The following is a 20,102-nucleotide window of genomic DNA, read 5'->3' as shown; positions in this document are numbered from 1 at the left end:
ACTACTGCAGGCCTAACAGAAATGACCATCAAAAATAATTTACAAATCACCCTCAGGAAAGTTACCAGTTATATGGGGTCAGAGTTACTATTTGTGTTAAAGTATGCTTGGGGTTTCAGAAAATTTGAATGTCTGCTATGTCAACATTTTCTTCGGTATTCGTCAAAAAATGAACAAATAAAACTTTATGGGAATGTCGATAATCATTGACATACACACAGAAATAACACTCACGCGTAAATATGCACATGCACACATGCGTTCGCACATAGAGAGAAATACCCTCTGTACACACAACAAAGAGAGAGAGAGGGAGGGAGAGGGAGAGAGAGAAAAAGAGAAACACATGCCAAACAATTCACCGGAACAAAGCCTTTCCAACGTACCTCAAACCCCACAACAGGAACCTGTGAGGCAAACTCTCCCCAGTGCATGCGCACTCGATCTCCGAAGGCACGACAAGACTCCATCACGGGGTAGTGCGTCACACCATCCGGCAACAATGTGAGTGGCGTCATCTGCTGGCTGTCGTCGTCGGCGACTATGGTGACGCCGTCAGTTGCGGCCCTTGCCGGACGTCCCGCCATGTTGTAGCAGCGCACACTGACGTGGACGGTGAGGGGCAAGGGGAGAGCAGCCAGGGCGTCAGTGACGTTAGCGCTGACAGTGAAGGTGCCCGGAGCCGTGGGAATGGCGGTCTGGAAGGGCTGGACGTCACTTCCGCCCGATACCCTGCCTGTCAGGGGGGAGGGCGCGTGGGGCGGGGGTTATTTTGTCATAATATTTCTCTCTAGGAGCTCAGGGCGCTTTACACGAAAGAAAAATATTACAAGTTACATAAAACATTCATGACCACTCTTCCTCAAAAATCCCTCCCCCTCAACCCCCACTCACACACTCCCTTTCCCACTCTTCATACATCAAAAGTGAGCTGACATGGGTGGTGTTGGAGAACAAGGAAGCTGAGAGTACTTAAAGACAGGTTTTTAAAAAGATGAGTTGTTAGTGATGAGCGAAAAGCAGAAATAGAAACAGATGCATGAATATGATGAGGAAGGTTGTTCCAGATGTGAGGACCAGCAAAGAAGAAAGAACGTTCACCATAGGTTCTTGTATTGACACGAGGAAGTTTCAAAAGGTAACAGTCAGAGGAAGAGCGGAGATTTCTTGCAGGAGTGTAAAACACTGATGAGGTAGGAAAGATATGCAGGTCCAGCGGAGTGGAAAGCAGAAAAGCAGAGACACGCAACTTTGTATTTAATTCTCGCTTCAATGGGGAGCCAATGTAGAGTGCGGAGGTGAGGAGAAATGTGATCATGTCCCGTCACACATATCGGTGATTTTACACATGGCCTTCCCACTTACATGATCATTGATTTATTTTAAATGATGTTAAATCCAAAGTAAAGCAAGTAAGGTTCTGAAGAAGCCACACTGGAATACATAATTATGGTGATGAGAAGATAACCTTGACCTACCTACAGCCTACTGACTGGTGGACAGAGGACTTAACATGGTGACGATAAGATGACCTTGACCTACTTACAGCCCACAGGACAGTGGACACAGAAGAAAATATCTGGTGATGATAAGATGACCTTGACCTACCTACAGCCCACTGACAGGTGGACACGGACGACTCGGAGTCAGCGACGGACCAGCGGGCAGAGATCACGAGACTGGTCTGGTAGTCCACGTCATCACCTGCACAACAAATGACCTCTGTACGTCACTGTCTGTTGACCCGCCAACATTTTCCGTTCTTTTCTTCTTCTTTTTTTTAATTACCTGTGCGTATCTTTCAGAAAAAAAACCCGTATAACATCGTCGAACAACACTGATTAACATGTATGATTATTATCAAGCTGTGAAACATGATGTGAATGCTAATCATTTTCATGACATCAGCATTAGCTTTGTGTGAATACTTTAGATGAACAAGACTGATTATCGGCCATAAGAAGTTGATAATATAAGGGTCAGTTTTCAGACACTTTTATCACACACATGTACACTCTATTTATCATACTGTACATAATAACCACGTATATATTCATTGGTTTATCCATCTCCTTATTTTTAATTTTATTGTAAAACTTTACCTCTCTCTCTCTCTCATATATATATATATATATATATATATATATATATATATATATATATATATATATGTGTGTGTGTGTGTGTGTGTGTGTGTGTGTGTGTGTGTGTGTGTGTGTGCTCGTTCTTTAGTTTAGCGTCTTTTCACAATCAGTGATATTAGACGATTAAAAATTAATAAATAAAAATTAATTAATTAATTTTTAAAAATTAAAAATACAGCGTTCACGTCCTCAAATGTGAAATGGATCGACGCAAACTGACTGGTCGTTCACCAACAGGGATCGGTGCTGTCAGAGTTCATGTGATCATACATATTTGGCGAACTATAATAAGCAGGGAGTCATTTTCATCAGTAATTATACAATGTTTCGTAGTGGTTCCACCAGGGCTTATGATGTTCAGCGAAGTGCAGGTGGCTGTGGTGGGAGGGATGCTGGGGTCTCCAGGTCATCACGTTGCGCCTTGGCCTTGCCGGGTCGTTGTGGGGGCTGCCAGAAGCGGTACCGCAGGTGTCTGCCGATGTTACCCGCAAGAACACTGGTTCCTCTCTGGCTGGGGTGGATCCTGTCTTGCATGTAGCTGTAGTTGGTTTTCAAATTTGTATTAGATAGGCCTACAACTGTTACTTCACTGTTGTCTTGTAGGTCGACAGATAGTATGGCACTTAAAAGGTTTCTTTTGTTTTCTAAAAAAAAAAAAAAAAAAAAAATTAATTCATTGGTGGGAGCAATCTAGCTGACTATCGTTTTGGCATTTTGATGTTTGCAGGAAATTTTCTTAACTGATGTGATGAGTGATTTGCATGCTGTGGTTGCGTCTTTTGCTTTGATGTCATTGATTCCACAATGGATTTGGATCACATCAGGGGACTGGTTTTCTTCTGATGTGGCGGAATCTAATATTTCTCCAACTCTTTGGTGGTGCTAGCTTTCACACTGTGCACTTTGATTCCGTAAGACTGTCCAAGTCGTTTTGGTTGAATGCCTTTCAAGACGGAATCATGAATGATTAAAGCTGTAGGTAGATCTTGTTCTGCTGTACCAGACTGAACAGGGGCAGAAGACGGTGTTGCGTAATTTTGTTTTTGATCATCATGTCTTTTGTTGTTGACGTCATTTTCGTTCTTTTTTCTTTTTTTTCTTTTTTTTTTTATTACTCACTCACTTGTGTAAACAAAGTGAGTCTATGTTTTAACCCGGTGTTCGGTTGTCTGTCTGTGTGTGTGTGTCTGTGTGTCCGTGGTAAACTTTAACATTGACATTTTCTCTGCAAATACTTTGTCAGTTGACACCAAATTAGGCATAAAAATAGGAAAAATTAAGTTCTTTCCAGTCATCTTGTTTAAAACAATATTGCACCTCTGGGATGGGCACAAAAAAAAAATGAAGCCTAATTATATGCAAACTGCATTTACTGTTATATTTGTATTTTTTGTATTCTCTAAACTTGGCACTTTGATCTGATATTCTGACCCAACAACAACAGCAGTCATTATTATCAATTTTTGTTCAAACAGGAATTTCTTTTGCTAAGCATGGAAGTTTTATTTATTTTACAAACGTTTTGGTGCAGATAGTAAAAAAGGGAAATTACTCTGTAATTAATGCTAGGGGACTTAATTTGCTTTAAACTGATCTTTCTCATCTTAAACATTACATTTTGAAATTATACTCAGTACATAAAAAGCTTGTGTGTTTTACTCTCAGTGTACAGGGCTTTTTTCTTTTCTTTTTTTTTTTTTTTTTTTTTTTTTTAAAGCGTGAAGCGTTATAATGACAAATACAGAACACATTTTAATGATTTTTAAGTGTATCACAAGTGAGTCTTGAAGGCCTTGCCTCTCTTGTTGTGTTTTGATTTTGTGATGGGTGGTTTGATGTTCGTTGTTTGTTATCTTTGTGGAATCGGAGCTTCACTCTGATAATACTTCGGACCTTGCTTCAGCACATCCGCGTCTGTCTGACGGCTGTCATTTGTGTCTGTTTTCGTGTTACGTTTGTTTGCATGTGTGCGTCACTGACCTTTTTTTTTCCATGATCTTTCCACCCACCAGCCGTGTGCCTTGTAGATGCCGGGCTGTCTCTTCGAGCGAAGAAACACGCACACATAAAGAAGACATAACTTCACTCATTTCTGGTTGTTTTTTTTTTTTTGACCAGCTTCTTGTTGATGGCACATGTAGACTGGGGTCGGCTTTGGGTTTCGTCTGTCTGGGAGTCATTGTCGTTGTCCTTTGTACCGCTTGAATTTTTGTTTTTGTTTCTTATCATTCTTCAGTTCATACGTGCTTGAAGATCTAGATTTACATCTCACTGGCGTTAATTCCTGTGTAGTATATACACTTCCCATGCTTCTAGTTCTTGTCATTTATATGCAGTTCACACAATCTCCAAAGAAAGACAAAAAACATGGGTGTTTTCCAGCCAGGCTCCTGACCTGTCTCTCCATCCAGGACACTGGTGAAGACGGGAGGGGTCATGTCAACCACCAAGGGCCGGGAGTGGGCCACTGACGTCAGCCCTGCCGCGTTCCTGGCCAGCACCGTGACGTGGAGCTGAGTGCCGTGCGTCACAGAGAGACCCGACAGGGAGGCGTGCTGTCGTCTGCCCACGCTGAGAAAGTCCTGCAGCTGGACCCCTCCCGCTGTGGTGCCTGGTGGAGAGACACAGAGCGATGACAGGGGAGAGAGGGAGACATGATGATGATATGATGACAGGGGAGAGAGGGACACATGATGATGATATGATGACAGGGGAGAGAGGGACATATGACGTTAATATGATGACAGGGGAGAGAGGGAGACATGACGATGATATGATGACAGGGGAGAGAGGGAGACATGACGATGATATGATGACAGGGGAGAGAGGGAGACATGACGTTGATATGATGACAGGGGAGAGAGGGAGACATGACGATGATATGATGACAGGGGAGAGAGGGAGGCATGACGATGATATGATGACAGGGGAGAGAGGGACACATGACGTTGATATGATGACAGGGGAGAGAGGGAGACATGACGATGGCATGGTAACAGGAGAGAGAGGGAAACATGAGGATGGCATGGTAACAGGAGAGAGAGGGAAACATGACGATGATATGACAGGAGAGAGAGGGAGACATGACGATGATATGACAGGAGAGAGAGGGAGACATGACGATGATATGACAGGAGAGAGAGGGAGACATGACGATGATATGATGACAGGGGAGAGAGGGACACATGACGTTAATATGATGACAGGGGAGAGAGGGAGACATGACGATGATATGATGACAGGGGAGAGAGGGAGACATGACGTTGATATGATGACAGGGGAGAGAGGGAGACATGACGATGATATGATGACAGGGGAGAGAGGGAGACATGACGATGATATGATGACAGGGGAGAGAGGGAGACATGACGTTGATATGATGACAGGGGAGAGAGGGAGACATGACGATGGCATGGTAACAGGAGAGAGAGGGAAACATGAGGATGGCATGGTAACAGGAGAGAGAGGGAAACATGAGGATGGCATGGTAACAGGAGAGAGAGGGAAACATGAGGATGGCATGGTAACAGGAGAGAGAGGGAAACATGACGATGATATGACAGGAGAGAGAGGGAGACATGACGATGATATGACAGGAGAGAGAGGGAGACATGACGATGATATGATGACAGGGGAGAGAGGGAGACATGACGATGATATGATGACAGGAGAGAGAGGGAGGCATGGCGATGATATGATGACAGGGGAGAGAGGGAGACATGACGATGACATCATAACAGGGGAGAGAGGGAGACATGACGATGATATGATGACAGGGGAGAGAGGGAGACATGACGATGATATGATGACAGGGGAGAGAGGGAGACATGACGATGATATGATGACAGGAGAGAGAGGGAGGCATGGCAGTTATAGCAGGGGAGAGAGGTAGACACGACAGATATAGCAGGGGAGATAGTGAAACATGACAGTTATCGTAACAGGGAACGGAACAAATGACAAAGATAACAAGGGATAGGGGAAGACAGATAGAACAGAGGACATAATTTATGACAATGATAACAAAGAATACAAGAAGACAGGAGAGATATCTATAGCAAGGGACAGGGCTTGTGACAAGGATAACAATGGATGGTGAAAGGCAGACCAGCTACCTTTACCAGGGGACGGAAGAGATAGCAATACTTACAGGGGATAAATGAAGACATGACAAAGATAACAAGGGATAGGGGAGGAAAGGCAGGACAGGTATAACAAAGGATAAAGACAATGACAGGGGGTACAAGGCAAGACAGGGACAAAACAGTTATAACAAGGAACAGATGACATGACAAGGTACAGGGACAATACAGTTATAACAGGGAACAGAAGACATGACAAGGTTCGGGGACAATACAGTTATAACAGGGAAAAGATGACATGACAAGGTTCAGGGACAATACAGTTATAACAGGGAACAGAAGACATGACAAGGTGCAGGGACAATACAGTCATAACAGGGAACAGAAGACATGACAAGGTTCAGGGACAATACAGTTATAACAGGGAACAGAAGACATGACAAGGTTCAGGGACAATACAGTTATAACAGGGAACAGAAGACATGACAAGGTTCAGGGACAATACAGTCATAACAGGGAACAGAAGACATGACAAGGTTCAGGGACAATACATTTATAACAAGGAACAGATGACATGACAAGGAATACAGGGGGTATGGAAACAGGAGAACCATAACGGGGTAAAACACATGACAATAAAGGGAGCAGAAGGCATGACAACGATAAAAGGGGACAGGGGAGGCATGACAATGATAACTGGGAGTAGGAGACGACCTTGATGGGATGACGGGGGACAGGAGAAGACACGTGAATGATGACAGGGAAGACAACCCGTGAACGTTTTTATGGATATATACAACTCCAAAACACACACACTCACACACACACACACACACACACACACACTTACCAAGGGCCCACTGATAGTCGACAATGGGCGAGAGGTCCTCGTCAAAGTGCCAAGAGATTTGAACCACCGACCACTCGGCCAGAAAGACCCCGCTCCACTTCATGGCCAATTCCTGTCCGCCTGCCCCCACCCTGGCCACCTCCTCCAGTGTGACGTCATCCACGGCCAACTGCTGGTCAGGGGAGGTGGTGGTGGTGGTGATGGTGACGGTCATGGTGGGGGAGGGGGCGGTGGCCAGGTAGTGAAAGCTGCACACGTGTGGAGGTGACGTGAAACACAACAACTGAAGCTCAGGCCAGGCTGCACGCCACCACAGCAGACGCATTATTTCAACTTCAGAATCGTGACTCTTTTTGAACTGCTCAGGTCCGAAAGATATCAGAAAGGGAGGATAATATACACCGTTGTGTACACGATGGACACCTGACACTGATGGTGATGACAGTCACAACACGATCACCTTCAACATGCACGTGTTTCCTACTGCTCACCCTCCCATTTTAAACCACTGTCTCTGAGAAAAGAACACTGGTTTCATAACATACTGGCATTCCATCTTCAAGACAACAACAACAATAACAACAACAACAACAGAACAACCAGGTAACTATACACAACTGTACAAAGCACAAGGACAATCCATCAAAGAAAACATATTAGTTTTATTATCTGGATTATTATCGGGAAGAAGTGAGAGACGGGGAGAAATGGAGGATTGGAGTGGGGGAGGGGAGATGGAGACAGAGACAGAGAGAGGGAGAGAAAGAGAGAGACAGACAGAGATAGAGATGAACAGGGAGAGGGAGACGCGAGAGTAGACGGAAGGGAGAGACACATACGCCGGACGGATGGACAGGACTGCGCCAACAGCCACACCTTCCCACACCACCACCACCCAAACTCCACCCTCTCCCACCCCCTGCTCCCGCAAAGAAGGGGTTGAGGACGAAAGTTTGTTCCACTCATTCATTGTTCTGCTTCGTTTGAAATTATATATTGAGTAACGATATGTGTCTTTCTATATGATTTTCTCCATATAATCATAGGAAAGATGTCATTACCATATACTCAGATTCATAATGTTTCTGTGACACTTTTCTCGTTTCCTGTTCATTTGTTGGTACCTCTGTATAATGATCACATAAGAAACACCCACCACCCACTTTTATCCACTTACTTGTGCCACAACATGACGCGGTCGTGCTCTGTGTCACACACCCCGACACACAGACTGGGGTCCAGGGCAAAGGGCGTGGTGACTTCCCCTACCGTCACGTGGCCAGTGACTGGCCGCTGATTGGGCAGCGCGTTGTGGGGGTGTGCCAGGCGGGCAGACAGGCGGTAGAGATGCCCGGGGGTCAATCCTGAGGCGGTCTGTTGCAGGGTTCCCGTCACCACCACGTGCTGCACGCCTGCTGCCGACACCGTGTGGTGCGGGCGGTGCAGGGTCACGCATGACCCCTCTGTCACCTGATGCCAGGACAAATCGTTATTCATGTATTATTGGTTAAAGGTTGAAGGCCCACTAGCGTTATACGGGCATCAGACCAGTGAATTCATATCCACTGTGTCTAGGGCTCTGCAGAGGAATGGCCGATTCATCTCCTTACAGATACACACACACACGTGCACACAAGTGCACACGCATGCACACACACACACACTCAATCTCACACACACACACACACACACACACACACACAGCTCATGCGAGCACACTACTCATATCATTAATTCTGGAAAATCTCACCATCTCTATGACTGACATTGAAAACTCTCCCCTCCCCATTCCACTATCCAGTCCCACACCCCCACCCCCACCCCCAACCAACCGGCCCCACCCCAAAAAAACACAGAGATAGATGGAGAGTATGAGTGGGAGAGAGAGTGAAACAAAAAGATAAAAACACAGAGAAGAAAACAGACAGAGGTAGAGAGAGTGAAAGAGAGAAAGACAGACAAAGATAAAGAGAGAGTGAGAGAAAGAGAGAAACAGAGATAGAGAGAGAGTGAGAGAAAGACACACAGAGAGAGAGAGAGAGAGAGAGAGAGAGAGAGAGAGAGAAGGAAAGAGAGAGACAGAGAGACAGAGATGAACCCACCCAGACACCAGCCAGCCCCAACACCCACCTGCCAGGAAGAGGGCGGCGCGGGGTCACAGTCCGTCAGGTTGTTGTTGAGGGCGGTGTCCTCCTCAAACGACGGGTTGTTGAGCAGGTTGACACCACCCGTGTACACCATCTCCACCACCTCTGGCCCTGACCCGTCCACCCTGACCCCGTCAGACACCCTCACCTCTGACCTCTGACCCGAGGCGTCCTGGGCGTACACCTTGCTGTACATGGTGGTGCCTGTCAAACGAGAGGTGGCTGCAGTGAACCAACAGTGTGCAGCGCTGGCCTCGTGGGGACACGGCCGTCCATGAAATGAGAGGGTGCCGGATCGAATCTCACACTCGCCTAAATTTTCTTCCCTCTGCATCAGACCTTAAGTGGTGGTCTGGACGCTAGACATTTGCATGAGACGATAATCCGAGGTCCCGTGTGAAGAATGCACTTAGCGCAAGCAAAAGAGTGAAGCCTGACACAGGCAACGAATGGTGAACGCCTGAAGGTAGCTTCCAACAGGTAGGCAGACTGCTGCACAGAAGACTTCCTGTTTATGAAGCGCTCAGAGTTTGGTCTCTGACTGGAGACAGACGATACGTACATATCAATAACGACAATAACATTACGAGAATAAGAAAAGAAGAGAGGTAACAAGAAACAGAGAGAGAGAGAGAGAGAGGGGGCGGGGGCAACAAAGGAAGAGCATGAATACTGTTTCTATTAAGATGCTTCAATGGCTAATCTGTTTATGTCTTTAACGTCGGGGTATCCGAGTTCAACAATGGATTTCTCCGAAACGTTTCGTGAAAAACGTCTTCATTAAATTTTGTTTGTCATTGTAATCAAACAAAGGTACTTCTAGTCTTTCACCACTCACACCATTTTTTTCCTACCCTGATCAACAGACGGTGTAATCTGCGAACTGGCTGACGTCATCAAGCCAACGTCAGTGGGCGGGATGATGTCACAGAGGTCAGAGGTGGCATCCGTGCCCACACACCACACGTAGTGACGCACACCGGAACCCACGTCATAGAAGCCGTGCCAGGTGGCGCTCACAGAGCTGCTGGAGGACTGGTAATCTATGTCTCCCATTCCTGGCATGGAGGAAAAAAAACATGCACTTTACTATTGTGGTCAGGTATTGTATTGTATTGTATTGTACTGTATTGTATTGTATTGCAATGCATTGTATTGCTTTCCAATCACAACACATTCCCCTGTGTGAAAGGTATGTGTGTAGGGTCTTTGTCACCACTTTGACCAACCGCTGTGCTATGTTTTATAAAGATTGGATACTAGGCATTGTCTCTGCCATGCCTGCAGTTTTTTTCTATCGAAAACAGCTCATTAATCAAGAAGCAGAGCAACAAGAATCAAACCACCACCATCATTCGAAGCAAATTCTACAGAACCAACCCTCCCCCATCAAGCTAAGCAAGTCACACAGCAATTAGACCACTACCCATCCATTTGGCCAACAACACTTGACTAACCAACTAACCAAACCAACCAACCAGGACAACACACACACACACACACACACAGAGCCAACATTACCTGCCCCATCCCACACGGCCCCGCCCTCTGGTGGTTTGCTGTCCAATGAAAAGCCGTCAGACACGTCCCACGTGACCAGCCCACTGCTGCCATCTGCCGTCACTGTGCTGTAGTACACAGTGCTCTCATCCAGCGCCAGGCCCTGGAGGTCAAGGTCACTGGCGTTTCCCACCAGGAGTTCTGAGGCGTAGATGTCGGCAGCTGTACAGAGCAACATCATGACGTGAAGATGTCGGCTGGACAGACCATCATGTGAACAGTCTGTAGCCGTACAGAGGTACATTAATTATGTTAAGCTGTCCAATGGGTGACCACCTGACATTTGACATTGCTTCCTAGTCCAGCCATCCACACACGGCCATGTAAGGACCACCCAACTTAGAAAAATTCTAATCAAGTCAAAAACAAAACTTTGTCCCCAAACACACAAAAACAGCAAAGACCCTGTAAACAACATGACATGTTATTATAACAAGGTCCTCAAGGCAAATAAAACCAGGTTGTGCTGAGCGCATCAGCTCTTCCACTTAATGAAGCATGTGCTGATGAGTGAAATCTTGTTTAAGTTACAAAATACGTTCACGTTAAACTGCAAGTTATTGTCTGACTAAATCGACATTAAAAAACGAGTTAATATTCCAGTAACCAAAACTTCAGGTGGCTGTTTACATTCTAACAAGACAATTACGTTCATCACCTGACAGACGTGTTCTATAAATTCCCTGTCAGGACAAGGTCCTTCAGTCAAAGTTCCTTCTCATTCACCGCCCCCACCAAATGGAACTCCTTGCCGTACATTCCCAGTCCACTTCCAGCTTTAAAACTAACATCAAGACTAATCTGAATGCATTGTCTTGTCATAGTTCGTAATGTGTATCACTTGGTTAGGCTTACCTGCATGTTTTGATGGATGGAGAAAAGTATTGTGATGTAATTTTATTGGAACTGTTGTACTGTATAGCACTTAGACAAGTTATTTGATTATAAGCTCTATAAAAATGTATTATTACTACAATGATAATGATATGATGATAATAACCCTTATTATTTTTGTTCTTCTTCTTCTACTTCTTCTTAGTAGTAGTAGTAGTAGTAGTAGTAGTAGTAGTAGCAGTAGTTTTATTTCTATTATGATTATTATTCTGCTGGCTCAGATTACCTTCTGGTCGAGTTCCGATGAACACCTGAAAGTTACTGATGGGCGTTGACGACACGAACTTCCCAGTCCAGCTGATGTACACAGATTGTGGTGACGTCATGAAGTCCACATCCTTCGTGCTGTCAGCCGAGGTGTGCTCTTTTATCTGCAACCAGTCATGTGTATAGACAGACTACACTGAAGGGTGCTTATAAAGAGTACCAAACACTTTCATCGTTTATTTCTTGTTTTGCTTTGTTTTGTTTTATCGGCTTAAAGGTTCGATTATGGTTAAAGGCCCGACAGCCTTTCATGGAGACCAGGGCAGTGAATTCATATCCACTGTGTCTATGGATCAGCATTGGAAGGTGGGGCCCAATCCTCTCCTTCAACCATAACAACCTTCCCAAACTGATATCAGGTACCCATCCACACCTGAGTGAAGTGAGGGAAATCGGAGTAAAGTGCCTTTTGCAAAGCTGCAGCATCACGCCGAAAGGGAACTTCTTCTTTGTTCGTGGGCTCCAACTCCCACGTTCACTCCTATGTACATGAGTGGGCTTTTACGTGTATGACCGTTTTAACCCCGCCATGTATGCAGCCATACTCCGTTTTCGAGGGGTGCATGCTGGGTATGTTCGTGTTTCCATAACCCACTGAATGCTGACATGGATTACATGATCTTTAACATGCGTATTTGATCCGCTTGCGTATACACACGTAAAGGGTTCAGGCACAAGCAGGTCTGCACACATGTTGACCTGGAATATCGGAAGAATCTCCACCCTTTACCCACAAGACGCTGTTACCGAGATTCGAACCAGGGGCCCTCAGATTGAAGGCTCACACAATTGGTGGAGTGAGGCAGATCGAAGTGCCTTTTCCAAGGCCACATCATCACGCTGACACAGGGAACAAATGATGCAAAAAGAGGAGGGGAGGGTGTGGGAGTTGGGGGGGTGCAGGAAGGTGGGGCGTACCGCTCTGGCCACCAGGGTGGTGGTGGATGGACTGGAGGGCACGGGGACGATGCCAGCTGACTTGAAGATGGCGTAGCTGCCGTCCGCGTACCAAGCACGTACAAAGGTGGAGTACGCCAGTCTGGCCGTCAGCTTGACGTCTGTACACAGACAGAGGGACAGACAGCGTCACGTGGGGACACAGTTACACAGCGTCACTTCTGTACACAGGCTTAGACAGCATCGCGTCTTTGTATAGTGAGGGTTAGACAGACAGAAAAGAATAGACAGCGTCATGTATTTACACAGGCAGGGTTAGACAGACAGAGAACCAAAAAGAATAGAGAACGTCACGTACGGACAGTTACAAAGAGTCACGTCTGTACACTGAGGTCAGAAAAGAGCAGACAGCGTCACATCTTTACAACGAGAATGTTAGACAGACAGAGGACCGAAAAGAATGGACAGCATCACGTATGGACACAGTTACCGAGAGTCATGTCTGTACACAGACAGAGGACCAAGGGAGTTACTTTAAATTTACCACCCATTAAAGAACAGAACAGAACGACATAACATGGTGCAGTGCAGTTGTGCACAACGTCACATGGTTCCCCACAATGCACATGTACTGTGCTATACTGTACCCACTGCAACATATGCACAATGACTTAATACGATCGCCAGCTGATAAAATAGAAAGGAGCAAGGAAACAAAGAAGGAAGGATGAAACAGGAAAATGATGATGATGTCAGCAGCACCGTGCTGAGAAAGACCAAGAAGAAGAAGAGGGATGGGAATCACAATGCGAGAAAAATGGAGGAGGATAAGAAAGAGGAGGAGGAGGAACAGGTGTAGGAGGAATAAGAGGAGGGGGACTGCAGCAATACCTTGCGGCAATACAATCAGGGAAGAAGTACGAAGGCCGACATCTCTCCACACTCTGTCAGTCACAATGTTAAACACGCCCATGGGCGTGTCTTCATCGCTGCGTCCTGCGCTGATCTCGTAGCGGATTGGCTGAAGGCCCTGAGACGTGGTCACCCGCCATGTGGCAGCCAGATACGATTGGCTCGCTTGGTAGGAAGCTGATGACGTCACCGGTGAGGGGGTGTTTGTAAGGCGAAGGTCATCTTGGTCAAGGACGGTCAGTAAGGCGTTGGGATTTTCTGCAGAGATGGGGAAAGGGGAAAACTACTGTGAACATGTTCTGCATGCAGTGATACAGCAATATAAGACTATAGAACTGTAAATATTTACGAAGATAAGCACATAAACTGTTGACATTTTGTCATTATGTGTCTCACTTCCTCAGGAACACCAGTCGGGATGTAACTTAATTCAGTCCATATTGTCTGTTGCAGAGGCCATCTTAGAGGTGAAACCTCCACATAAACCCTCCATACCCCCTGTGTACTGTGTGCACATAGACACAAACCCCTCCTCACAATCTATGTACTGAGTAGAATGCTTGCCTGTTGGTAATGCGTCTTCATTTGTAAAACACTATGAGTATCCATGATAACGAAAATAATAATAAGAAGAGTATCAGGAGTAGGCCTAGTTGGCCAAGTAGTGTAGCAGTAAGAATAAGAATAAGAAGGAATACAGAAACACCCCCACAGAACCCCCTCACCCTCTGTGTGCTGTGTGCAGGAGGTGGACGGACCACACGTGGCGCCCTGCACGCCGCACACGCAGTGGGAGAGACAGTTGAAAGGGGAACAACGTCTGACGAGCTCCAGTGATCCCCCCAGGATCAACCGTAACTGGGACAGGGCTGGGTGACTCAGCAGACCCACCTATACACACAGATTCATACCTATATACAAATATGCATGCCCGCACACATACTTACCCCCCCCACACACACACACCTACCCCCAATCCCACCCACCCACCCACCCACCCCCAAAAAAACCCACAAAAAACAAACACAAAACCAAACAACATATGGACATCAAAACAACAAACCATTCTGAGTGCAGACCAAACAGCCAGTTGCCCTTTACAAACAACAAACAATATGCAATTTTTTTTTTTTAATTAAAAATATAATATGAAAAGAAAAAAAAACTATGCATACCCCATATTTATCTATACCTATCACGATGTGGGTGCACTGTGGTGTTACACCTACCCCATATCAATTTTTATCAATACATATCACTGAGTGCGTGTGGCGTGGTATGTGCAAGTACCCCATATTGATGTATACATATCAAGGACTGTGTGCTGTAAGGTGTGTACACTTACCCTGTATTCATCAACACATATCACATTGTGTGTGAAGTGTGGTATCTACACATACCATGGTGTGTGTGCAGTGTGGTGGTATCTACACTGTAGATAACACCACACTGCACACACACCATGATATGTGTAGATAACACCACACTGCACACACACCATGATATGCATATCATGGTGTGTGTGCAGTGTCGTGTGTGCACGCACCCCGTTGACAGCCCAGATGGTGACATAGACGTCAAGCCCAGAGGTGAGGGTGGAGGTGGGCAGGGTGTAGACCTGAACGAAGCCTTCATCCTCGTGCTCGTAGTCCGTGCTGTCGGTGTCTGTGTGCAGGGCCACTGATGTCTCTCCGTCCTGTCCACACCACGTTATTGTCTGTACTGTTTGTGTCGTGTCCACACCATGTTACTGTCTGTACTGTTGGTGTCGTGTCCTCACCACGTTACTGTCTGTACTGTTGGTGTCGTGTCCACACCACGTTATTGTCTATACTGTTGGTGTCGTGTTCACACCACGTTACTGTCTATACTGTTGGTGTCGTGTCCACACCATGTTACTGTCTGTACTGTTGGTGTCGTGTCCACACCACGTTACTGTCTGTACTGTTGGTGTCGTGTCCACACCACGTTACTGTCTGTACTGTTGGTGTCGTGTCCACACCACGTTACTGTCTATACTGTTGGTGTCGTGTCCACACCATGTTACTGTCTGTACTGTTGGTGTCGTGTCCACACCACGTTACTGTTTGTACTGTTGGTGTCATGTCTACACCACGTTACTGTCTGTACTGTTGGTGTCGTGTTCACACCACGTTACTGTCTGTACTGTTTGTGTCCACACCACGTTACTGTCTGTACTGTTGGTGTCGTGTCCACACCAAGTTACTGTCTGTACTGTTGGTGTTGTGTTCACACCAAGTTACTGTTTGTACTGTTGGTGTCGTGTCCACACTACGTTATTATCTGTACTGTTGGTGTCGTGTCCACACTACGTTACTGTCGTCTGTACTGTTTGTGTCGTGTCCACACCACGTTACTGTCTGTACTGTTTGTGTCGTGTCCACACTACGTTACTGTCTGTACTGTTGGTGTCGTGTCCACACCATGTTACTGTCTGTACTGTTGGTGTCGTGTCCACACCACGTTACTGTCTGTACTGTTGGTGTCGTGTCCACACCACGTTACTGTCGTCTGTACTGTTGGTGTCGTGTCCACACCATGTTACTGTCTGTACTGTTGGTGTTGTGTCCACACCACGTTACTGTCTGTACTGTTTGTGTCGTGTCCACACCACGTTACTGTCTGTACTATTTCTGTCGTGTCCACACCACGTTACTGTCTGTACTGTTGGTGTCGTATTCACACCACGTTACTGTCTGTACTGTTGGTGTCGTGTCCACACCACGTTACTGTCTGTACTGCTGGTGTCGTGTCCACACCACGTTACTCTCTGTACTGTTGGTGTCGTGTCAACACCACGTTACTGTCTGTACTATTTCTGTCGTGTCCACACCACGTTACTGTCTGTACTGCTGGTGTCGTGTCCACACCACGTTACTCTCTGTACTGTTGGTGTCGTGTCCACACCACGTTACTGTCTGTACTGTTGGTGTCGTGTCCACACCACGTTACTATCTGTACTGTTTGTGTCGTGTCCACACCACGTTACTGTCGTCTGTACTGTTTGTGTCGTGTCCACACCACGTTACTGTTGTCTGTACTGTTTGTGTCGTGTCCACACCACGTTACTGTCGTCTGTACTGTTTGTGTCGTGTCCACACCACGTTACTGTCGTCTGTACTGTTTGTGTCGTGTCCACACCACGTTACTGTCGTCTGTACTGTTTGTGTCGTGTCCACACCACGTTACTGTCTGTACTGTTGATGTCGTGTCCACACCACGTTACTGTCGTCTGTACTGTTTGTGTCATGTCCACACCAAGTTACTGTCTGTACTGCTGGTGTCGTGTCCACACCACGTTACTGTCGTCTGTACTGTTGGTGTCGTGTCCACACCACGTTACTGTATGTACTGTTGGTGTTGTGTCCACACCACGTTACTGTCTGTACTGTTTGTGTCGTGTCCACAACATGTTACTGTCTGTACTGTTTGTGTCGTGTCCACACCATGTTACTGTCTGTACTGTTGGTGTCGTGTTCACACCAAGTTACTGTCTGTACTGTTGATGTCGTGTCCACACCACGTTACTGTCTGTACTGTTTGTGTCGTGTCCACACCATGTTACTGTCTGTACTGTTTGTGTCGTGTCCACACCATGTTACTGTCTGTACTGTTGGTGTCGTGTTCACACCACGTTACTGTCTGTACTGTTGGTGTCGTGTTCACACCACGTTACTGTCTGTACTGTTGGTGTCGTGTCCACACCACGTTACTGTCTGTACTGTTTGTGTCGTGTCCACACCACGTTACTGTCTGTACTGTTGGTGTTGTGTCCAATCCACAGCAGTACACTGCAGTATACGTCTGTCCAGTCCAGTGCAGTGCACCATAGTTTTGTCCAGTGTAGTATTATTTCTGACAACTGTAGTACAGTCTAGTTCTGACCAGATCAGTATAGATCTCACCAGCGTAGTGCACTGTAGCATTTTCCTGTACATTTCAGTCTTCTAAATTTTGATTCAATACTGTTCATTCAGAAATACTTCATTCCCTCCAGTACAGTTCGCTTCATTCCATTACAGTTCAGTCTTGAAACTTTTCATTCATCCCAGTGTAGTTCAGTCCAAGCCAGTACAGTTTAGTCCAAGCCAGTACAGTTTAGTCCTTATCCAATGCAGTTCAGTCCAAGCCAGTACAGTTTAGTCCAAGCCAGTACAATTTAGTCCTTATCCAGTGCAGTTCAGTCCAAGCCAGTACAGTTTAGTCCTTATCTAGTGCAGCTCAGTCCAAGCCAGTACAGTTTAGTCCTTATCTAGTGCAGCTCAGTCCAACCGAGTACAGTTTAGTCCTCATCCAGAACAGTTCAGTTCAACCCAGTAAAATTCAGTCAACCCAGCACTGTTCAGTCCTAATCCAGCACAGTTCAGTCCTAATCCAGAACAGTTCAGTCCAGTCCAGCACAGTTCAGTCCAGTCCAGCACAGTTCAGTCCAGTCCAGCAACACACGCGGCTCCACCCTCACGAACACACGCACTGACCTGGTTCAGATCGGAGGCGAAGGGCGTGGTGCCCACACTGACGTGGTAACTATGGATACCAGAGTGCTGGTCCTGGAAGCCCACCCAGGCCAGGGTCAGGGAGTCTGACGTCCACTGCATCCAGGTGGCCCCGTGACGCTGGAGGTCGGCCGCGTGCTCTGTCTCAATCGCCAGCATGCCTGGAACACAAAACACACATCTTTAACTCTGTGTCAATGGCCAGCATGTCTGGAACACACAGCCAGTAACTCTGTGTCAATGCTGATTCCCAGATGTGGTCCGGGATTTTTGCTCATCTCACTCACCCCGCAAGCCCCCGCCCCCTCCCCTGCATAAGACCTTCAGTGGCGGTCTGGGATCTTCTCATTCGAATTGGACGTTAAACCGAGATCCCGTGTGCACTACACCCATGTAAAAGTACCCACGGCAATAACGGGGACTGTCTTTAATAACAATCTGTAGAACAACCTACTTTGACAGTCAATCATGCATACAGAAAAAAGGGCAGTGCTATGCTTTCCCCAAGGAAAGCAGCCAGAATTTCACACAGATAAATGAAAATAACATGTTCTGGCAAAACGTAAAACAGTGAATGTTGTACATGACAATTTAAAACAAGAGGTCACAGATCAGTCAGACACACGGACAGACAAGAATACACACACAAGCAGAGACTAAACAGCGGAGGGAGGGTAGGTGTTATGCAATATATCAGAGGTAAGATTTCACTGACAGACAGAAGAGTGAGAAAAATAGCATATGATGTATCCTAGCACACACACACACACACACACACACACACACACACACACACACACACAGAGATATACACAGAGACAGACAGACAGACTGACCAGTAGAGGGAGGAGAGCTGTCATGCAATATATCAGCTGTCACAGACGTCGTGCATAACCCTGCCAGGTTGCAGGCTGTGACCTTGACATTGTATACACTGCCGTCGTGAAGGGTCAAGGACGTGAACTTGTACTCCGTCAAAGGCGCCGGAATCTGTATGCCAACAAACCTATCAAGTCAGTCATAGCCGTATAATAAGTTAGTCAAACGCATCAAATCAGTTATATACGTAAAAGAAGTTAGTCAAACCTATCAGGTCAGTTAAGGACGCATTACACTGGTCAATTAAATATATCAAACTACCTTGGAGGCTGAAGTTCTTCTGACGAACGAATCAGAGGTACGCATGCTGACATTCTTGCACTGTATTTGCGAACTCTTTCTCCTACAACGTTTTACGCCTGTGGGGGCTATGAGAAACAGACATGGGTGACATGCTTTTATGATTTTCAGTCACGGAGTTTACAAATTCAGTTTTGGTTACGGGTAGGTAGCAGGTGGAAATGCCCATACATGTGTGAGTGCAGGGACGGGTACAGGGACATGACGTAGGACAAGGGGAAGGGTTTGGGGGATAATTACCTGGATGGACCGGGAGGGCAGAGGACAGGGGAAGATTACCCGGATTGGTGAGGTGCAGAACTGCCCACACAGGTGAGAGGGCAGGGATGGGTACGGGAATAGGGACTGGGAGTGGGGAGGGGGGTATTACCTTGATAGATGAAGGATATAACTGACAATACATGTGGCAGGGTGGGGTACAGCGAGATGACATGGGACTGAAAGGATGGAGGGGAGGGTAGAGGGGTAAGAGGAAGAGTTATGTGGATAGGTGTAGGGTGGAAATACCCATGCAGGTGATAGTGCATGGAATGGGTACACTGAGATGATGTGAGAATGGGGGATAGATTGATGAAGGGTGTAAATGCCCATGTGGGTGAGAGTGTATTGAAAAATGGCATGGGATTGAGGAAGAGGGTATTACCTGGACAGGC

At 46.4% G+C, this 20,102-nt stretch overlaps 1 protein-coding gene across 1 annotated transcript in view; it reads right to left on the bottom strand.

Annotated features, from left to right (window-relative positions):
• The window catches only part of LOC143299060 (uncharacterized), a 90,572-nt gene that overhangs the window by 3,612 nt on the left and 66,858 nt on the right, over window positions 1–20,102 (bottom strand). The window contains exons 40-54 of the mRNA XM_076612160.1: window positions 19,107–19,260; window positions 18,253–18,431; window positions 15,300–15,449; window positions 14,479–14,644; window positions 13,733–14,011; window positions 12,863–13,002; window positions 11,904–12,048; window positions 10,745–10,945; window positions 10,078–10,281; window positions 9,207–9,427; window positions 8,254–8,546; window positions 7,077–7,324; window positions 4,540–4,755; window positions 1,609–1,704; window positions 387–736 (exon numbers count right to left, since the gene is read on the bottom strand). Of these exons, the coding sequence (XP_076468275.1) occupies window positions 387–736; window positions 1,609–1,704; window positions 4,540–4,755; window positions 7,077–7,324; window positions 8,254–8,546; window positions 9,207–9,427; window positions 10,078–10,281; window positions 10,745–10,945; window positions 11,904–12,048; window positions 12,863–13,002; window positions 13,733–14,011; window positions 14,479–14,644; window positions 15,300–15,449; window positions 18,253–18,431; window positions 19,107–19,260 (3,042 nt within the window). The remainder of the gene's footprint in view (window positions 1–386; window positions 737–1,608; window positions 1,705–4,539; window positions 4,756–7,076; window positions 7,325–8,253; window positions 8,547–9,206; window positions 9,428–10,077; window positions 10,282–10,744; window positions 10,946–11,903; window positions 12,049–12,862; window positions 13,003–13,732; window positions 14,012–14,478; window positions 14,645–15,299; window positions 15,450–18,252; window positions 18,432–19,106; window positions 19,261–20,102) is intronic.

Source organism: Babylonia areolata, chromosome 24 (genome assembly GCF_041734735.1).
Source record: "Babylonia areolata isolate BAREFJ2019XMU chromosome 24, ASM4173473v1, whole genome shotgun sequence".
In the NCBI taxonomy this organism is placed as follows: domain Eukaryota; kingdom Metazoa; phylum Mollusca; class Gastropoda; order Neogastropoda; family Buccinidae; genus Babylonia; species Babylonia areolata.
This window is presented reverse-complemented; position numbering and strand designations above follow the sequence as displayed.